Raw genomic sequence first — 21638 nt, 5'->3', positions numbered from 1 at the left:
TAGAGAATATTTGACTAATACTTATCCTAATCGATGGATTGATCGATGAGGGCCAGCCACTTCGCCCAATTTTACACCTCTGGAAATTTTTTATGGGGCTACTTGAAACAAAAAGTCTAGGTCACCCAGCCAGAATCTATCTTCGATCTACATTAAACAATAATTGATGCATGTCGCAATATTGATGTTGCCACTTTCCAAAATGTTCTTGAAGAGTTTTCCATTAGATTATTTTAATGTCTTTAAGTTAATGGTGTACATTTTTAACATCTTTTGTACTGATATAGTTACATTTCTATGTTATCTAAAGTTTAGTTATTTTAAATGGAAATAAAAATGCGAAAAATAAGATTTTGAAAGGGTGCCATTTCGCTATGGGTAGAAGAAATTGACTTAATATTTTATGATCATGAAGCATTCAGTGGAAGCTTTCAAACGGTAATTCGCATGACTCCCTTTTCTATTTAATTTTATTTTTCAAGATGGGTCTCGCCGCCATTTGCAAAACGAACTAGAGACCAAAAAATAGTATTTATGTTGTTAATGATGTGTGCCAAATTTCAAACGCATTCAAAAGATAAAAAAGGGAGGGAAAATTAAAAGCCGCACTGTATAAGAATATGTATGGTATATAAAGATATACATAAACTGTAATTTAAAAATACTTTATTTTTCACTTTCTTTGAATGCCCTTAAATCTATTTAATAATATTTCTAGCCTTCCGTTTTCTTTTTGCAAAATACTTATTTTACTATTATTATCGTCAATTTGTCTAGAGATGTCTTCAACTGGATTCCCTTTGATTGAAACGATTTCTGAAGGTTTTGATTTTTCCAGTTTTTCCTTAAAAATTTCTTTAATTTTTACCTAAAAGACATAAACAAGTAAACAGGGTTTCTAAGTCAAAAAATTAACTTACGCAAAAATCTTCATATTTTTGCAACTCTTGCAATGCTTCTTTTGTGTCAAATTTATGAGTGACCTTAAGATCAATTTTTCCAATATTTTTCACAATCTTTACCAACTTGGCATTTACTTCTTTAACAGATTTTTCATACTGTTCCAAAATAGCTTTGATGATAATAAATTCATCATCTAGTTTTAACAGTTTGCTTGTCAAAGAACTATGGCACTTTCGCAAAAGACTTAAGCTGGTTTCAACATTTGATTGTAATATTTTATTTTGTGATTTTAGTTTGCAGTTGCCTTTTGACATTGATTGAAAAGAGATACTAAAGTTATTAAGGGTTTTTTCTAAATGACTTATCTTCTTATATTGATTAGCTGTCAGCTCTGATAATTTGCTATTTTCTTCTTTGAAAGTTGTTATCTCTTGAGCATCTGGAACATAATAGTTCTCATTATTATCTTTGCATAAAAAGTTAGTTTATTAACTGAATCTATAAAAGCTCGGTCAGAATACATATTTAGGAATGTTTACTTCGAAAGTTCCTTTTTGGTTAATCTACTAATGGGGGTAAACCATTACTGGCAAAAATTACTACACATTTTAGTTATTTTATGATATGCTATAATCCGGCCTGCCCTATGTCCTTATATCAGTTATTATAATTATTTTTATAAATCCCGAACTTTTCCATATTAAGAATTTTATCCTTTGGTTTTCCAAATATATCTTTTGAAAATGGATAAACTTTAACCATTTGTGTAGACTTAAGTCTTTAAATACTTTATGAAACACTTTTCTTTCGGAACTAAAACTATTACTTTCACTTGGAAACAAGGAGAAAACATCGCAAGAAACTTAATCAGTATCATATAGAGTTTAATCACTGACTTGAACCTGATCTTAAGGATTGAGAATATTGATTTTATAAAATAATCATTAAACCTTGATTAAATTATTAACTTTTTAATATGATTGAGACTTTTTGTGGATTTAGGGGCTATTTATGGCATATTCCCACCAAATGCATGCACTCACTATTTTAATATTAATTTATATAATTTATTCTAATCAGCAATTACTTTCACCAGATTGTTCTCTTTATTGAAATTATACAAAACTGGCTAATTTCTTTCTTGAATGCCGAAATACTCATGCAATAACATACAACAGAAAATTATTGACAAACCCTTAAGTAAGAGAAAACGACAATGTTTCACCATTTTCCCACAGAGAGAGAAAATATATTCTTAGGTAATGCACGCACGGGATTTACCGTAAAATGGGGTGAATAGAAACAGTTTCGGATCTTTCCTACTCTGTTGCTAACATGGTAGTCACCTTTTTGACAACAAAAAATAAGGAATCTACAGGTCTTGACTTGTAGATCAAAAAGCGCATAATAGATTTTTTTTTAAATAGAAAAAAAATAAAAACGCTCTTTTTCTATTCACCCTTAATGTGGGGTGAATAGAAACACCCATTTAAATTGGTCAAATTTACTATTCCACCCACAGGAGGGCGAATAGGATTACCTGAAAAAAATTTTAAATTCATAAAAAAATATAAATACACAAAAAAACTGACAAAAACACCAATTTTACAACAAAAACATATTATTTAAATTAAACAACTTTGATGCAAATTAAATTTTAAAATGTCTCTTCTTGACGTAGATGCTTCTATCTCGTCATAAACTGGGAAAACCGCTCCAACAACCTGGCTAAAATGAAAGGTGGAAACATCCCGAACTTCTGGAAATCCATAAATATATTCTGACGAGTGTTTGGTGGGGCGACTCCTTAAGAAAGTGGCTTCAAGGTCATTTTCTGTAATATTAATGACTTGTCTGATAAAATATTTATTTCTTTGTCTATTTCAATATTTTGTTGGAAAATACACCAGAAGCCAAGTTAAATCAAGCGAAATAGGAGAAACACATCGGAACAATTTACCCTCAAAGCAGACTGATCCTGATGAATTATTTGTATCTAACTTATTCTCGGACTTATCGGTGAAACTTGGTAGTGAAGTGTCCATTTCTGAGTCTGCATCTGAAGAATAATCTTGATCTTTTTTCATTTCAGAGTCTTCACTTGAAGAATGATCTTGAACTTTTGCCATTATTGGCATGAAATTACTAAGGGGCAAATTGATTTCCGGGTCTGAATCTTCATCTAAGGTTTCCATACGTCTTTCTAAGTCATTATCCTCTTGATCGTCTTTATCCAACGTGCTTTCAAAATCTGCACTTGTAACGCTTTTGTCAGCAGGAACTTTACAACGTCGACTCTTCACATTTTGACCATCGCCATATCTCATTGTTCTTAGAAGGCTTACCAAAGAGTTATTAAGTCCTTCTTTAATGTTCTGATTCTCATCATTTGTCTCGTCAAGATTTTGCTGCGGAAGGCGTACCAAGACTTGATCCCTATCTAGTGGAAAACCCAGATTGTATGTATTTTCCAGAATTAGGCTCAATAGTCTTTGACAAGTCATTTTAGCAAGAAAGGGAATCTGTTCTTTGGAACCGTGCAATGCTTTGAACCAGCCCCCATTTTACATTTTTCAAGGATCTGTCGCCAAGCTGTTTTAAGAGGCCGGAAAAATGTCACGTCCAGAGGCTGGGTCAGATGAGTAGAGTTAGCCGGGAGGAAGATAAATGAAATATTATTTTCTTCGCAAAGAGATACCGTACTTGCAGAAAAATGTGAACTCAGATTGTCGCTAATTAAGTACTTCTTTCCCGGTAGATCTTTTACTGCAGGCATGACAGTTCTCTCTACCCAATCTGAGAAGGAAATCGTATCAAACCAACCTGATGGACTTCTATTAAATCTGACGTCCTTTGGTCCTCCAACTGTCCAAGATGTATACAAATTTTTAGCTTTGTAAACCACGTATGGTGGAAACAATTTCCCATCAGCTGAAGCAGCGTACATAATAGAAACGGCTGACTTCGACGTATTGCAAATACGTTCTGGATAGCGACAGCCTCTTTTCGAGATTACTTTCTTTCTAACCGGATCGTCAGTTAAATTTGTTTCGTCGTAATTTATTATGTTTGATGGCGGTACATTTTTCAACTCTGTGGCTGAAATTGTCAAAATAAGCATTGATAGTATTGGGAGAAACAGCAGCTCTTGAGCGCTTGATGTTTTGGGAGATTCGAGATCTTAATTCATTTTTGTGACGTTTTAAAAAAGAATAGACAAAGTCTCTGCCCGCGATATTATCTTTAAATAATAATAATAATAATAATAATAATAAGACGTTTATTAGCCACCAATACAAAAAAAAGCATAATTACAGAAGGTAATATGATTATATACATGGAATTGATTATTAGAATATTAAACAAAGAGAGCATATTAAAAACAATAGGTTATATAAAGAATTTAGTTAACACAAGTAAGGCAACTAAAAAGCCATGCATTCAGACTTCCAGAAAAGAAGGAAACAACTTCCTGGATTCTGTTAAGGCTTATAATAGAAGAAGTGAGAGAAAAAAAAAACAATTCTTATAGACAAACTAAAAAAAAAACAAATAGGTAGGCATATACTTATGAGGGGAAAAAGCAGTAGGGGGAAAAATGGATGAAACGGAATGAAAGAATTCTTCTTTTTTCTTCTTTTTTTTTTTTTAAACAGTTAATTTTTGAATAATAAATGTTAATAGAATATTTTACGTTGCATTCAGTTAGTTAGCATGTGCGAAGTATTTTAATAAAGAAAGGCATTCAAGAAAAATTAAGTTTGATTTAAAAGAAGAAGCTTGGTTTTTAATTTAAAAGTTTTTTCAGTGACAGTCAAATTAATTATTTTGAACTTATTAATCAAATTTGGTACGACATAAGAAAAGGATCGCTTAAAGAGTTCTTTGCTATGGCTAGGAATTGTTAAAAGATTTTTACGTCTTATATTAAGATTATGCACATCAGTACGATAGGTAAGCTTTTCAAGTAAATAAGGCGGAGTTTTTGATTGAAGAATTTTGTAAGAAAAACATAAAATATGTAATATTCGTCTATTGTGCATATTTAGCCAACCTGCTTCTTTTAATTTATAAGAAATATGTTGCCGTCTTCTTATACCAAATATAAGTCTTAAGCAAGAGTTTTAAAGTTTTTGAATTCTACTTGAGTCGGAGTTATCGAGACATGGTCCATAAATTGTGTCGCAAAAATTTAACGGTGATAGTACTAAAGCATCCCAGAGCAGTTTTTTGATACTTGAGCTTAAAAAATGTCTTTGACGATATATTGTTTTTAAGGCAGAATACCCATTTTTTAGTTTAATCTCGTTATTGTTTTACCTCTACTGTCTAGGTAATTTTCTTATTATCATCCTGACGTCCAAATGGTTAAGTGGATACCCCCAATCGGAACAAACTATTAGTTGATGGACTAAAATATCTTCTTCTTGTTTAGTTAGGGCTGTTTGTCCTCCATAACGCTTTAGATTTCGGTTTGTGTGATGCCGATAAAGCACAGAATAATTTATATGGTGGTTTCCGCACGCAAAACCTGAATTTGCCAGACCTGTATATAGGTTGAGTAGTATGGGATGGTGTAGTAGATATACCTCACGAGGTAATTTTCTCTAATTTTTCGTTGATGCAGAAAAACTTTTTGAAATTTTTGCTAATTTCATGATAGTTTCAATTGTATCTACATTTTTTCTATTTATTTATTCTATTTAGTTTGCTTTGGGAATAAAGGGATTCATTTCTTTCCGGCAACTCTTTTTTAAGCCTCAACACAGTTCTGTATTTAGTAACAAAGATACTATAAAAAAGCTACAGAGCATATCACCAATTTATTAACGAATTTTAATCTGGTTTACGAAGTTGGTGAAGTCCTTGACGTAAGAATCTGCCTTCCTACATCTGGTTAGAGTATAGTAAGGGATTTTGTAGGCTGTCTGGAGGAGGAGGTAACTTCTCAGCAGTTTGGAGGAGCTAGTATAAATCTTCTTATGTAGCGGGAACAAATTACGACATGCAATCAATACCGTCATCCGGGGTTATATGGGACGATGTGGTTGTATTTCAAATTGCGCGCGCTACAGATGTTGGGTGACTGTTCGGTTACTAAACGAAAATATCCCTAGATTAACCGATAATCTACCAGTCGTAAATGTGTTTCGCGGTTGATCAGAAAATCAAGGTAAGCTCACAAAAAATTAATTATTAGAGTCACTTTTTTCGTTAAAATTAAGACAGCCAAATGGTGTCCTCTGGCCTGTGAACCCTGTGCATGATATCTATGATGCACGCAAGCAAATGCACGGGGTACCAAAAAGCACCCTTTACGATATTTACAGAAGTGAGCATTCTGACAAACTCGGGAGGCCCTCAATTTTCAGGAAGGCACTCAAAAGTGAAGAGCGTTGGATAGTAGATGCCATGACTACTGCACGAAAATTTGGATATCCTTTTGAGAAGCAATCAATCAAGGACTTCGTGCGCCGTTATTCAAACAGTAAGGGCATAAATATACAATGTTTTAACGATAATAGATCTGGTGATGACTGGATTAACCACTTTATGGGGCGACACAAGGAGTCATCACTAGTTCACCGTAATAGTGAAAATATTAAATAAGTGAAAGCTGAAATACTTTGAGCACGTAAACGAGACAATCCAGGGGGTTTCACCTGAAAATATTGTTAATATGGATGAAACAAACTTAACAGATGATCCCGGTAAAAAACTAGTTTTTTTCCCCGTGGAAAGAAGCATGTGCGAAGGATAATGGATTTTTCCAAAATGTCAACGTCTGTTATGTTTGCTGCGGCTGGAGACGGCACTTGTTTACCTCCATACGTTGTGTACAAAAGTACAAATCTCTACCCAAACTGGATAGAGGTGGTCCCGAAAACACGCAATACAACAGAACACTAAGTAGACGGTTCGATACTCCATGTTTTGAGGAACCAGTCCTCAAAAAGTTCCCTAGCAAGGAGGGCAAGAAGGTTCTTATTTGCGACAACCTGGCAAACCATCTTTCCTACCGCGTTATCAAAAGTTGCACAGAAAACAATATTCGCTTTGTTTTTTTGCCGAAGAATTCGACACACCTATGTCAGCCACTGGACGTTGCAGTATTTGCACCTCTAAAGTGGGTGTGGCGAGAAATTTCGACCGAATGGAAACGACCCATAAAGGAGTTGTGCCAAAATCTGTATTTCCTTCGCTGCTGAAGAAGCTTCTGGAAAAATCAAAGGATAGCATGTCGAATAATATACGGTCTGGTTTCCGAGCACCCGGCATAATCCTATTCGATCCAGAACAAGTTTTGAAAATGATTCGGAAACAACCAGCAGGGGGTATGATGCAATGAGAGCATCATTTACAGTAGTACGCAGACCTCGGATGAGCCATATGGCAACACTGCGGGTCGAATCCAATATGGCCATTTGTGGTTGTTTGTGTCAAGGTGTTGTCCAGTGAATTTAAGTTTTAGTGGGATTATTGATAAACGAATAGTCGTAAGTAATATAAAATATGCTATTTTGATGTAATATTTAAGGGAATATACTTAAGGAATCATATCGTGTGAAGGATATCCGAATTTTCCTGCAGTAGTCATGGCATCTACTATCCAACGCTCTTCACTCACTGACAAACATTTGTTAGAAAATGCATATTAGCAGTTAAATTCGACGTTCATTAGGCTATAGACTCACCTAAAAACATCCTTGTTTTGTGAGTTGCATAACACATTTTTTACAATATTTTCGCATCCTAGAAAGGGGAGCTAAGAGTACGCAAAATTTAAGTGCGTACTCTTTGCCACAGTTATTTATTTTAATTGCGTAGTAACGATAGGCATCTTTAATTAATTTCTGGATATAAATTTCAGGATAACAAGGTGATAATGGGAAAATATAAGAGGAAAACAAATCGTACGCTGAAATTTACACAAGAATTGCTAGACGAGGCGCGACTTAGAATAGACCGGGGGGAAAGCAAGCGTTCAGTTGCTGCTGCCTTGGGTGTTAACGAGTGCTCTTTACGGAAACGATTAAGATTAGGGACTATTCCACAATCTTTGGGGCGTTTTAACTCAGTTTTTAACCGATTCTATGGATTGCGCATGAAAGACTTGAAGTCGCTTGCATTCCAGTACGCCGAGCTAAACCAAATAAGGCACAGATTTAATCCAGAGAAAAAAATGATTTTTTGAAAATTTAAGACAATGCTATGAAAAAACAAAAGCACCAGCCATATTTGTAATATGGATGAAATTGGGATGTCGACGGTCCCTAACAGAATGCCCAAAGTTTTTGCCCCCAGGGGCCAGAAAATAGTTTCAAAAGTGGTTGCAGCAGAACGAGGAGAGTTAGTAACAGCTGTGTGTTGTATGGGAGCTTCAGGAAATTGGGTACCCCCCGCTCTTATCTTCCCATGCAAACGTATGCACGATTAACTTTTTTATGGATGTCCACCTGGAACTTTACAATTAGTGACAGAAACTGGTTATATGAATTCGGAGCTTTTTATAAGGTGGCTTAGACATTTTCAAGACTACGTCAAATCATCAGAGGATGATCCTGTTGTTTGGATTCTTGACAACCACACATCACATTGTACCCTTGAAGCAGTTAATTTTTGTCAGAATAACTGTATAGTTCTTCTATCGTTGCCACCCCATGGGAGCCATAAAATGCAGCCCCTCGATAAATGCTTTTTTGGTCCATTGAAAATTGCATTCTCGAATGAAAGCGACAAATGATTCAAAACCCTGGTAGACCAGTGACTCTGAAGCAAATGTCTAGACTATTTCACGCAGCTTATTCCAAGGTTGCAACAATTCAGATTTGTGAAAAGGCATTTAGTGCTACAGGATTGTATCCTTATAACCCAGATGTGTTTACAGAGGAGGATTTTGCACCTTCAGAGGTAACTGATCGAGCCTTACACATTGAACCAACAAATGATAGGCGACATGAAAATGAAGATAATGTTCAAGTGTTAAACAACCACGACTCCGACTCCGACGATGATGACAATTTGCCTATTTCAGTTTTAATAGATAGGATACGTAAAGAGCCTGTTACTCCGACAGAAATACACGATGCTAGTCTCAAAACACCAACCAAGAATACTGATAGCAGTTGTTTAAATAACCCGATGCCAAATTAAGAATCTATTTAAGGCAGCGAAGATATCGAAAATGTAAAGTCTGTTTTCTTCCCCTAAAAAATGTGATCTTGCCGTACCTGGGACATCTGGAGTCACTCCAAAAATAATCATACTTCTAACAAAGGTAAAACACGAGCAAATTATAAGTGCCGCTCCAAAAGGTAATTATAACAGCAACAACAATAATAATAAAAGCTCTCCTACTTTCAGTATTTAATAAAGATATTTTCACATTTTTTAGGTCGGAAATATTATCATCTACACCTTGTAAAGACTCACTGCAAGAATCCACCTCCCAAAACAAGACGAGCAGCATTAAAAGGAAACTTACTGACAGCACTAAGCGGAAGAAGAAGAAAATGCCTTCGAAAGTTTTGAGCATCAGCATCAACAGCAATCAAGAAGATGCTGTCTGTCCTGGATGTGAAGAGAACTACAGCAATTCTTACGGTGGAGGCGATTGGGTCAGGTGCGCAACATGCAAGTCCTGGTGGCATGAAATTTGCATAAGCTACATGGGACAAAAGCAATTCCATTGCGACCTATGCAATTAAATATTTCTTAAACATTGTGATGTTGCGTACTCTTAGCCCAACCTTTACGTACTCTTTGGCATATGTGGCGCTAAGAGTACGCATTTGTATTTTTTTAAAAAAAGGGTTGTGTTATTTTTAATGTAGAAATAATTTTCTTTAAACTGTGTTTTTTTGTTGGCTAATAGAATACATGTTTGGTTGCTCACTATTTTTTTTATTTATTTTTCTTTATTGTAGTTTTAGGTAGAAAAGAATATTAAGTGCGTACTCTTAGGCGCGCCTACCCTAGTTAAGTTTTTGTACAATGAAGGGACCAAGAAAGAAACGACCAAAGAATTCGTTGCGCAAATTGAAAAGATTGCAAAAAGTTATATTGATGTGATAGGGTCACAAAGATTCTTTTGTTTTTCCGGACGTTGAAGACAAGATCAAGATCAAATTTGAACAGGTCCACAGTGTTTTAACTGCGCCTTAAATCCATCGCGGTATTTTTCTGTTTGAAATCCACTGCAGACGCAGTTGCAGAGTTAAAAGATCAAATAGATATACCAACCTATTTGCGTTTTCAGAATGTTATTTTTCGTTTTTTATCTAATGTTTGAAGTTTTTCTGTTTAATTTTTTGATGTTCTTACAAGATTTTGTTTTATGAATAAAGACGTTTATTTCCATTTTATCTTTATAAATAATAACCAATATTTTTACTTGTATTGTTACTACGTCATCCTGTATCATTCCCCAAAGCCGGAGTTATACCGGACGCACTTTAAAAAAATAACTAAAAATAATCGTGACAATTTTCAAAAAATGTAAATATGTTTACTAGGTTAACTTCTTATTATAGAATGCATTAGTTAGCTTTAATTTCGTATAAATACAGACAGATAAATAAAAATATCGTCCGATATAACACCGGTTGACGGGCAAATCTATATTGAATCTAAGTATCTATATTAGTAATCTAGGTTTACGGTATTACTCCATACAACCATGCATAACCGGATTTCATCATTTTATTCTTAACGAAATCCTCATACACTCGATGTCGTGATGAGTGTGATAATTGTTCGAATTCTGTCGAAATCAGTTTTCAATTTTCGGAAGTAAGTTAAAAACTGGACTTCAATGCAAAAATCAATATATTACCTTGTAATTAAGAGTGTTTCTTCACCCTCTTTCTACTAACTTACATTTCGACTGAAATTATACGTACTTAGATGTGGTCCATGATGAAGGATGTGGAGATGGCCGAGACATTCGTGTATTACACCTCTCAGCAGCAAGTGCTAATGTGCTAATGGAGAATTGATAAACCAGTAGCGTTTTCTCTTTAATTAAATTAAATAAAAGTTCAGTATAGAATATTTCATAAATAACAAACATTTATACAGGGCTTCTGGAAAAAGAAGGACAATCCGCCGGCCACATATAGAGTGGACCAAAATAATACGACTTTCGTCGTCATGCCATTTTTTAATTAGGCGCTCGGTATTCAATATATAGGGCGTCAAAATGAGAAATATAAAATCGTTTTTTTGAAGTAAGTCGAGTGCTTTATAACATTTTAAATTAAAATTTGGTGTGAGGGGGTTTTTTGGAAAGAGAAATTGAAATCTGTTCACGGATTCGCTATACCTTGTGGAGGGCGCCACCTGCGGTATATTGCTTGTGTTAAAAATACCACAACCCCTTTGTACCCCTGTATAATAAAGTTCTAGTAAAGAATTTTAATTATCCAATATTTTCTTGTAAAAAAGTATTCTTAGTAAATTAATTATTATTTAAAATTAGTTAACAAAATAAACAAATTAACTTTTCTAAATTAATGCTAAATTATTTATTATAATAAAAGTCATAGAATAATGACCCTAAATTATTTGTTCTACGTGACCTCCATTCATTTGTACACACATGTACAAGCCCTCTTTATTAAAGAAAATCTAAGGCTTTGAAAAATATTTGGTTTCAACCTGAAATGCTCTCCAGCTACAATAATTCTTTCCCTTAAATGATCCTCGTTTAAAATCGAAACCATATGCATAAAGTCTTTCATATATCCCCAGACTGAAAAATCCAAAGGAGTAAGGTCGGGCGAACGGGGTGGCCAACGTCGTCGGGTAAAAGACCCTGAACTTTTTAATTATGAAATGGGTAAAGTTGTTGACTCCGTAAAATATTATGTGCCTCGGTTTTCTCAATATTTTTCATCCGTTCAGCCAAAACCCTAGTACTAATGTTTGGTGATTCTTTGACAATTCTTAAAATTTCTTCCTCTTGCCCTGGTTGAACCGTCTTTCGCTGATACGTCCAGTCTCCCTTAGGCAATTAAACAAATTTAAAAAATATTTTCTTTTGGGATGAAATCGGTTTGGAAATGTTTGGGTATAGCGTCTAGCGACTAAACTAGCATTGGAGTCACATTTTCCTAGTTGAGTATTGACAGCTATTTACTGTTTTCAATTAAAAAAAAGTATGAGAATGAGCTTGATTTTAAAAAAGACCTATGTTAATACAGGGAAATAACTTAGATCATAAATGCCCTATTTATGATCTTCTATATAATATAATTTAATTTACTATTAAGTAACATTTTGTATTTATAGGCTTATATTAAAAAATAAAGACATTTTTTCCAATTTCTAAATATTACTAATTAAATATTACGGTGCAAATAACCTTTACTAACCTTACCTTTCTCTAACTCCTTTCTTAGTACTCGTACCTCTTCTTCTAAAAAATCAGTTTTGGATTCATATCCTTTTATTTTATTTATAAGCTGCTCATTGTCGTTCTTTAACTTGTCTTTCTCCCTCACTTCATTATGCAATCGACGATAAAGATTTTGCAACGTTTCTTCAATGGAAGAAGTGGCTTTCATCATGCTCCCAAACTGGGTTATATCGAGTATTTGGTACTTCAAATTAACACTGAAAAAAACACTAAAAACATTAACGAATCGACCCAGAATATTTAACATTTTACCGGTCTTTTTGGGCCTCAAATGTTCTCAGTATTGACTTCATGCAGGAAATAGCTGAGCTACAACTATCGCATCTATTTAAAGAGCAAATGTCAGTTTGGGATGCTCGGTCCATGAGTTCTTCTGTAGTTAATTTATTGGCAATTTTTTGTTGTTGTATTCTTGTATTGCAAAGTTTAGTGATGTACTCCCATATAAGTCTTATGGATATCCCTATGGAAGGTTTGGTTGGTTGTACTACTAGCGAACTATTTGTAGATCTTTTTTCCTTTTTTAGGTGTAGTAAGATAATATTATTAAACACATACAACCTAAAAAAATTAAGTAATAAAAATAATTAAGATTTTTGAGGGAAAATACCTGTCAACTAAAATTTCCAAGCACTTTTCATAAGGATACTCATCCAAACTCTGGTTTATAATAGTTTCGCATAAAACACTACAAGATTTTGTGGGAAATAACCATGAATTAGTAAGCTCTAACTGATATGTTTTGCTTATTTCTTGCAAAAGTCGATTAATTGATAAAATATCTTGGCGCAGCGTAAGGGCAAGCGTCTTGTTGACGTACATATTTTAACCTAGCAATATCGAAAGTTCTTTGTCATAAGTCACACAAGTGATCTACGAGTCATACAGGGCATAAAAATAAATCCTCACACAGAAATTTTGTCTAGCAAAGCGTATCGCTAGTTGAGTCTTGGTAGCAAAACAAATTTACAACTGCGACAATAATTGAAAGCAACTTGGCTTCGATCCAGGATCTGGAAGTTGGAGCGTGGGCGTGCTATTATGGATATTAATCGCTCCATAAGCGAGCAAACGCTCGAAATTCTCGAATAGTTTATTAAACTATTCGTCGCAAACTGATTTGATAAATTAATTTTTGATCGATCTGGGAGATAAATTAGGTTTATGGAATGAGGATAATCTTAAAATAAAATGAAAATCTGCGCTTTATAAGTTTTATATTAGCTAGTAAATAAATACCTTTTTAACTTTAATCTTGTAATTTCCCTTAGACTAAGCTAAGAAATAATATATTTAAACTTTACACCCTATAGGAACAGAAAAAATTATGTGCGTTCTAAACTTTCACATATGTAGAAAATGTAGAATCTAGTTTGTGTCTACCACTGGGTGATTTCTTGTATATCGTCTGTCTAGTTCAACAGATGTTAAGCTTTCTGCTTACTACTTCCTTCGCAGTCTGCACGTAATATATTCGATAGTAAAATTGTAGCAAAAGCATAACTTAAATGAATATTACAACCATTTTATTATAATCTTGGTGCGCATAGTTTTGATTCATTTAAGATTCATTTTGTTATATACATGGAGGCTTGCTACAGCTCTCCTCAATGTCACTGATCATATACTTAGGTCTTTGGACAAAGATAAGGGACCAGTGGTGAGACTACTTGAGTTTTTAAAGCGTTTGCCACTTTAAATTTCGAGGAACTCTTACACATTATGGATTGCACGGGTTTTATTAATTCAGCAATTTAGTTTTTTTTAAATCATTTAGTTTTACAGAAGGCAAACTATAATTCTGAATAGTAAAAAGTCCGAGTATATTAATGTGAAGAAGGAAGTGCCACAAGGCTCAGTACTGCGCCCAATTTTATGTTCTCCTTATATATTCTTATTGCAAAATTTACTGAAAAAATATAAAGCTGAACAGTATGCAGATAATACCTAGCTATATTCGTCTTTTAAGGCACCACAAGCAGTAAATGCAAGCGAAGTCAGGAGCTTACATATAATATATCAATCTTCTAGGTTATTTTGTGACCAAAGGGACAGGAAGCACCTTTTGACAGACATGACTTATACTGGAGTAAAGCCTAAGTTTGGTGCTGAGGTAAGCAAATCAGGATTGATCGGGGGCTACCAACTGTGATGTGAAAAGCAAATTTCAGTGTCAATAAGTTTCTTCACTACTTTCAGAACAATGATAAAAATATTTTAAGCACTTACTTAAAAAAATACTTTGTAATTCTTTGGTATGATTAGTGTTTAATTATTTTCATGTAAGATTTGGCCCTTGCATTACGGCTGCAACCATAGAGAGATTTCAAAAAGTGCAAAAAGGTTCTTCAAAGTTTATTTTTGGCATCAGATGGCGTAATCGAAAGTTCTCCATAGAAGAACTTATTTAACTAGCTCTATCTCTTATGGAAACTTAATCCAAATATTAAACGAAAACACCACATGCATTTTATAAAAATATTATAAAACCTAATGGGTAAGTTGATATGTTAACTGATAAAAAAGATATGCTACTATTCGAGGGAGAACTGTTCCCTGACATCTTACCCAAATAGAGATAATTGTTTAATTATGAAATTTGTATAAATTTTTTATTAAATTTTTTTAATTATGAGTACCAGTGGACTACATCAGTGTACTTTTTATCTTTATTGAAGAACTATAGTTTATATAGCGCTGAACCAATTAATGAATTGTGCTACCAGAAAGTACTAGTGGATTGTGTAAATTTACTTTTATTCTTCATCAAAGAACCACAATTTATTCTCGTATGACCCTAAACCAATTAACATAATAAGTGAAACAAACTTGTACAATACAAAATATGCGAATATATTAGTTCCAAAGATAGGAAAATGAAACAGTTGTTCCGTATGGCAGGTGTAACCAACAAGCTGTCTTTGCTGTCTTCTAATAACAATAGACAGCAAAATCTAATCTATTATATCAAGACACGACGACCGAACTCATAACTAGAGACGTTTATGTAAAAAGAGAGAGCAATCGGTTTCAGGTATTAGGGGTAATAAGGAGAATAGAGAAAACTCTGTGAGCAACTGCGACTTGACTGTGTACTACAACTCCTGTAATTGGTTACCAAGAGTCTCCATAGAGACCCATATTACTGTTTAATAAGTAATAGAAAATAAATAATTGATGGGAAACTTGTCACTACGACTCGAATCACGCTACGACAGTGACTCAACTTGAATGCATACCTACTGCAACTCTTGGACCTGTAATTGGTCAGACAGAGGCTCCTTAGTTACACTGGTTTCTTCCGGACTAGCTGTTATCGCTCTTGCCGATCTTCTCAGTTGCAACTGTGTGCTATGGTACTTTTGGCTCCTATACTACTTTTCTCTGTAGCATCTGGGTGCTGAGGTTGGATTAAAGGATTTTTAACTTATTTCAGGATAGGGAAGAGTAATTAGGCTTTGGGGAAAGGTTGCCAGTTGTATTTGGGCGGAGCCAGAGCCCGAGCCCTACTCCTCGCAGAGAAAACAAAGCCGAGTCTCGGTCCTTTGGTTTCAACTTAGACACTAAAAGAACTATTTTAGTCAGTATATTTGAATTCGGCGGCTACTATCACATTACGCCTTTCCATGGCCGGTTTTCTCTTGGTCTCAGGAGAAATTCTCCTGTTAGGGAGTTGTCCACACTTCTGACTTTTTCCTTGAACTTCAAATGTTTCTTAATTATGTATTCTTGAATAGCATCAAGTTTGCAGTTAGAGTGCAGATCAACATTCCTTACGAAGAAGGGTGCATTATGAACATCCTCAAACACTTGTTTTGAAACACCTGAAGCTTTCTAATGTTCGTCTTCGTGGTATTCCAGAAAATATTTGAGGCGTAAAGCAGTTTAGGACGTAGGACCTGTTTATAGACCATTAATTTATTACTCAAAGAGAGCTTACTGCTCTTGCAGCGAAAGGCGTAGAGTGCATGAATGGTTCCATTGCATGAATTAATTTGCTATATAATGTGCATTTTGAATGAACATCTTTTTGTCAAAATATACTCCTCCAGGGACTTTATCTCATCTTTCCAGGGGACCAGCGTGCCCGAAATTGCCAAATTTGAGATGTTGCGATCGTGCTTTTTTGTTATTAGTATGGTCTCTGTTTTCTCACTATTTATTTTGATTTTCCAGTTGTTTGCCCACTCTATGATTTTATCTAGATGACTCTGCATGTACGCTGATATCTGGACTAAATTTTTACAGCTCGCAAAGACACAAGTGTCGTCCGCGAATAGTGTGTGCTTTTTAGAATGTAGTGTAGATACATTCTGTATACCCTGCGGACACCCCAAATTTCTGCAACTTATATATCAAATCGTCATGCCACACTCTATCGAAGGCCTTTTCGATGTCGAATGTGATCATGGCGGTAGATCCCTTCGCATTAAAAGAATCCATAAGACTCTGTTGTATTCGTGCAAGCTGCAACTCAGTTGATAATCCTCTTGTAAATCCGCACTGCTCTTCCGGGATTATTTTGAGTTCATCTAGCTCCTCCCATAATCTGCTTAGTACCGTCTTTTCAAAGATGTTTCCCAGTGATGGCAGCAGACTACCACAATTGCTTTTTGCCATTCGACCGGAAAATAGCACAGGCTAATACAATTGTTATAAATGATTTTTATGTCCAAGAGTGTATTGTAAAGGTACTGTTTTCAGCATTTTGTTGTTTATTTCATCATGGCCTGGTACTTTCTTATTCGTTTGGTCTTTAATTATGTCTCTTATTTCTTCTAGGCTTATACTTTTGTAGTTTGGTAATGCGTTTAGTGCTAGGTAGATTTGTACGTTTGATAGCTCTATTTCTTCACGTAATTCGGGATTATTTGGTATATCGTTTAGGTCAAATTGTTCTCTTAATGATCTGTTAAAAGTTTCCGCCTTATCCCAGTCCGAGTATACCAGAAAACCGTCTCGGTTTTCTATGGGCGGGAACTCGGGACGGGTTTTTATTCTCCCTCTCAGTATTTTTGAAACCTTCTAGAATTTTGATTTGTCTTTATCGCCACCAGTTCTTCTAAAAAATTGCCCCACCTTTCATTTCTGAAGTAGAAGACTTGGTCTTTTATTCTTTTCGTAAGATTATTCGCAATTCTTTTTGCCTCTGGGTCATTTTGCAGTCTAGCCTGTTTGTTTAGTCTGTTTCTTGTTCTTATTAACCTTTTTTTTTCATTGGGAAGACAATGGAGTGGGTCTTTGAGATTGGGATTTTAGTGGTTGCTAAATTAAAGACGTTTAATGTTGAATGTTTCTGTTGTTAAGTATTGAGATGGTGGTTTATATACTGAGATGATGAGAACCTCTTTGTTTCCTAAGAATACTTTAATTGCTGTGTTTTCTATTGCCGGGTCTGTATTACGTTGCGGTACTTCTTGGTGGGTAATGTTTCTTTTGATTAGTATTGCCGTGCCCCCGCCCACTACGTTTGGCCTGTCGTTTCTATAAACTTTGTAGTTCTGTAGTTTGAGTTTACTGTGCGGTCTTAAGAAGGTTTCTTGAATCAGCGCTATGTTAATATTGTTATTATTTAAGAACTCACAAAGTTCGATGCGTTTTGGGTAAAGCGACTGCGCGTTCCAACTGACAATATTCAGGCATTTGGCCGAATCCCCCAGTCTACGAGTTTGCACCTAGGAGCAATTTTATCGCTGGGTTATTATTTAAGACGTTAAGCTTATTAAGGAGGTTACCGATTTTTTTATTCAGTTCCTTTTCGGGGAAACTCAATAAATAGAAAAGTGGGTTATTCTCCGCGCTATCAATGTTTGGTGACATGGCCACCCCCCTCTTTGGCTCATATTAGTGTTTATGGATAAATGGGGATAAGGGTAAGCAATTTCGTATTTTTACCGGAACTCTACTCATAAACTACATCTCGGCGATAGTGAGCCAGCTTAACTGAGTACTGCACCTGTTGGATCTGTAATTGGTTGCCAAGAGATAGGGATTCATTATAATGTTCAAGAAGTAATGAGGATAAGAGTAAGCAACTTCTCACTTCGACCGCGACTACAACTTGCGACTCGACTCACACAATACATCTCAACGGTACTGACTCAACTTGACTATGTACTGCAACTTATGTACTTGTAATTGATCACCATTGGTAAGAAACCCATGTTAGAGTTTAAGGAGTAATAAATAAAAGGGATAACTCCTGACTAAATTCTTACTTCGACTGGAACAACTCAACTTGGCCGTGTGATTTTTTACCAGTGTGTTTACTTAGTGGGTTCAAAACTACGATAGACGATATCTTTCAAAGTATGGTTATCTACTAACACGTACTAATGGGTAAATATTTAATGAATGGTTTTGTAGGAACCCTAAAAAGTAGAAAGTTAAACAAGCTGAGAGCTTAGCGTCATTGGAAAAACTTCCCGACCTATAAAAAAGGAGTTACAAAAAAGATTCTTTTTTGGAAGAAAAGTACCACTAATAATCAACGATATAGGGAGTTCTGTCAGCAAGTTTGAACATTCATACATTATCATATTTTAGTCTACTTTAAAAGAAGTAATTAAATTTTTCCCTTATCAATCTTTCATATACGCCTATCTTGCTTGTCAACTCCATTAATTGGGTGACAAAATTATAACAAATGCATAGCTTATATGAATATGATAAACACTTTATAATATATGGATATGTAAATGTTAACACAACTTGATCTAAAAACGATGTATTTTAGTCTAGAGACTTATCGTTAAAAGTAGATGTATTATAACTGAAGAATACAACCAAATTGAGTTGGAAAAATAAAATATTAAGGTTTCGAATACGACTTTGAGACCCTCAATTTATACTTTGGTAGTTTATAGAATAAACTCATTAATTCTTTTTAGTTCAAAATATTTGCATCATATGTCAAGACGTTTTATCATCTCCCATGTATAATTTGCAATGGATATGGTGTTTGCTGTCAGGCTAATTTTTTACTTGACTTAACGAAAGTTACCATTGAAATTCTTAGTACTTCTCTGCTATAACATCATAGATTTGCATGTAATGGATTGTATGAAGGTTTTCAGTAACACCCTATTTTTAACTACTGTTCTGGTAGTAACTTTCAATTCACAATCACGTGTAGCTGAAATAAAGACGAATACTTTCCTTTATTGAATTGTAGCAAATTGTAGATTTGTAGTGCAGTGGGCAGTCGGAGGCTGTTAGGAACATCAAAAGTCAAAGTCAAAATCAAGTTTATTGTGCATTAATATAGCATATATACACAAAAGGTGTTATTGGCGTAAAACGATCTTCCATAACACCATACATTATACATACAATTACGGTACTGTTAAAAAACAATAATAAGAAATAAAAAGTTAAACAAAAATAAATATACAGACAACTTAAGCCTACTAACACAACCCAGACGTAGAGTATTGAGAAGAGCAAACCAAAAAAAAAATTAAGCTATCATCTGTTGTAAAAACTTGGTGTATTGATCCTTAAAAGAATAATGACCAGAGCAAAATGCATACACATATTTTGAGCCAATTGTATTTTAGTTTTATACTTTTCTGTAAGGTAGCTGTAGTAAACCGAGTTACAGTAGTCTAGCTGTGGCAGAATTAAGGATTCCACCAAGAGGTATTTGATATGGTCAGGAAGAACACATTTAAAAGAATTAAGGCTCTTCAATTTTAAGTAAACAGAGCACAGCTTCTTCAAAACATGCTGCCGAAAATTTATCGCAACATCCATTACAAGGCCCATATTTCTAGCATATTCAACAGACGGATTAATTACTACTTTTATATGAATGGTTGTAAAATTAAACCTAATGAGCTTAGCCCTGACGGCCTCGGACCCAATAATCAGGTGTATACTTTTTTTGGCATTAAGCAACAAACCATGCCCAGAAGACCAGTCGGAGACATTGTCCAGATCAACATTGATACCAGCAAGTCCCTCGCAAGAATCTTCAGGATAAAATGAAGTGTCATCAGCATATAGATGTGATGAGCATTGATGAATCTGAGATGGTAAGTCAGCGGTAAATAGGGCAAAAAGTACGGGACCAAGAATGGACCCCTGAGGCACTCCATGTTGAAGATATTAAATGTCAGACCTAGCCCCATCAAGGTCCACAACCTGCCTTCTATGCTTTAGATATAATGAAAACCAGCCACGAGCTTGATCAGAAAATCTAAAAAAGTGCAGCTTAGCAATCAGCAAATCATGGTTAATAAGGTCAAATGCCTTATTATAATCTAAAAGTACCAGACAGGAGACCTTTAATTCATCCATGTTTTTAGATATGCAACTAGTAACCCTGCTAAGTGCCGTTGCTGTGCTAGGACAAGCTCTAAATCCAGACTGAACATTCGGCAGTATGTGTTGAGAGTAAACAAAATTGTTCATCATGTCGGAAACCAATCGTTCAAGCATTTTCCCATTGTCAAGAGGCTAATTATTGCTCGTAATTCATCCAGACTACCGACATGTGTAGTCTTGGGCAGTGGCTTTACTAATGCCGTCTTCCACATGATAGGATATTCACTATTCTGTAAACAGTTATTGTAAATAGACGTTATCATAGGAGCCAAAAAAATCAATGCTAAACAGAAGCATATCGTAACTTATCCCATAAATACCTATACATTTTGATTTAACCTGCGAAAATGATTTATAAACATCATACTCTGTAACGATTGATAATTTGAAGGTGTTATGCGATGAAGGTAATATAGTGTTGGACGAATAATATTTGACCAGCTCCGGGTCCACCGGGTCGCTTATGCTGGTAAAGTAATCGCTAATTCTTGTGACATCTTTCAGGATACCAGGGATTTAAAATGAGGCCCTAGAATGAACTAGAAACTGGAAACTAGAACTGAATTATTTTTAACCTTATTCAATTGAAAAGTCAGGTAAGCCTTTTTTAAATTTTTTATTGCGGTTGATAAGTAATGCTTAAGATCCAGGTAGTAATTTTTATCAGACGAAGCAAGCGAGTGCTTGTATCTATTATATGCTTTTTTCTTCAGTTTTATAATTTCTTTGGTTGTGTCAGGTATATATAATTTAGGTCGTGTTCTAAGCTTTATAGTTTTTAAAGGCGCAAAGTAATCAAAAATTTCAATTAGTTCCTTGTTCAGTATTTCGACGGAGTTGAGAGCCTTGGGTCAATATTTGGCCAAAATCAGTATTACTCAGAAAAGCATTAAACAAATCTTTATCAAAATGTCTAAAATTTCGAAAAGTTATGAGTTTAGGTTTATGAACATTGAGGCTTAAATTTAAAAAAGAATAAAAGCCTATG

The 21638-nt window shown here is 34.8% G+C and overlaps 1 protein-coding gene across 1 annotated transcript; it reads right to left on the bottom strand.

The window, feature by feature from the left end:
• Window positions 1-649: 649 nt before the first annotated feature.
• On the bottom strand, window positions 650-13163 carry LOC126742107 (coiled-coil domain-containing protein 157-like). Its single transcript, XM_050448652.1, has 5 exons — window positions 12933-13163; window positions 12575-12883; window positions 12284-12519; window positions 921-1342; window positions 650-868 (listed from the first exon to the last, which is right to left on the bottom strand). Exons 1-5 carry the CDS (start codon window positions 13142-13144, stop codon window positions 674-676), a joined length of 1374 nt encoding a protein of 457 aa, XP_050304609.1. The 5' UTR covers window positions 13145-13163; the 3' UTR covers window positions 650-673.
• Window positions 13164-21638: the final 8475 nt, after the last annotated feature.

The sequence above is a fragment of the Anthonomus grandis genome, chromosome 11 (assembly GCF_022605725.1).
Source record: "Anthonomus grandis grandis chromosome 11, icAntGran1.3, whole genome shotgun sequence".
Lineage (NCBI taxonomy): Eukaryota > Metazoa > Arthropoda > Insecta > Coleoptera > Curculionidae > Anthonomus > Anthonomus grandis.
The sequence above is the reverse complement of the archived record's forward strand: the minus strand, read 5'-3'. Positions and strand labels throughout refer to the sequence as shown.

What these genes read in the sequence shown, in the direction of transcription:
- LOC126742107 (XM_050448652.1), bottom strand. Translation starts at nt 13,144, where the DNA reads ATGTACGTCAACAAGACGCTTGCCCTTACGCTGCGCCAAGATATTTTA. An exon ending in TTGGAAATTTTAGTTGACAG is followed by an intron (nt 12,884 to 12,932) that starts GTATTTTCCCTC and finishes TAATTTTTTTAG; the next exon opens with GTTGTATGTGTTTAATAATA. An exon ending in TTTGAGGCCCAAAAAGACCG is followed by an intron (nt 12,520 to 12,574) that starts GTAAAATGTTAA and finishes TGTTTTTTTCAG; the next exon opens with TGTTAATTTGAAGTACCAAA.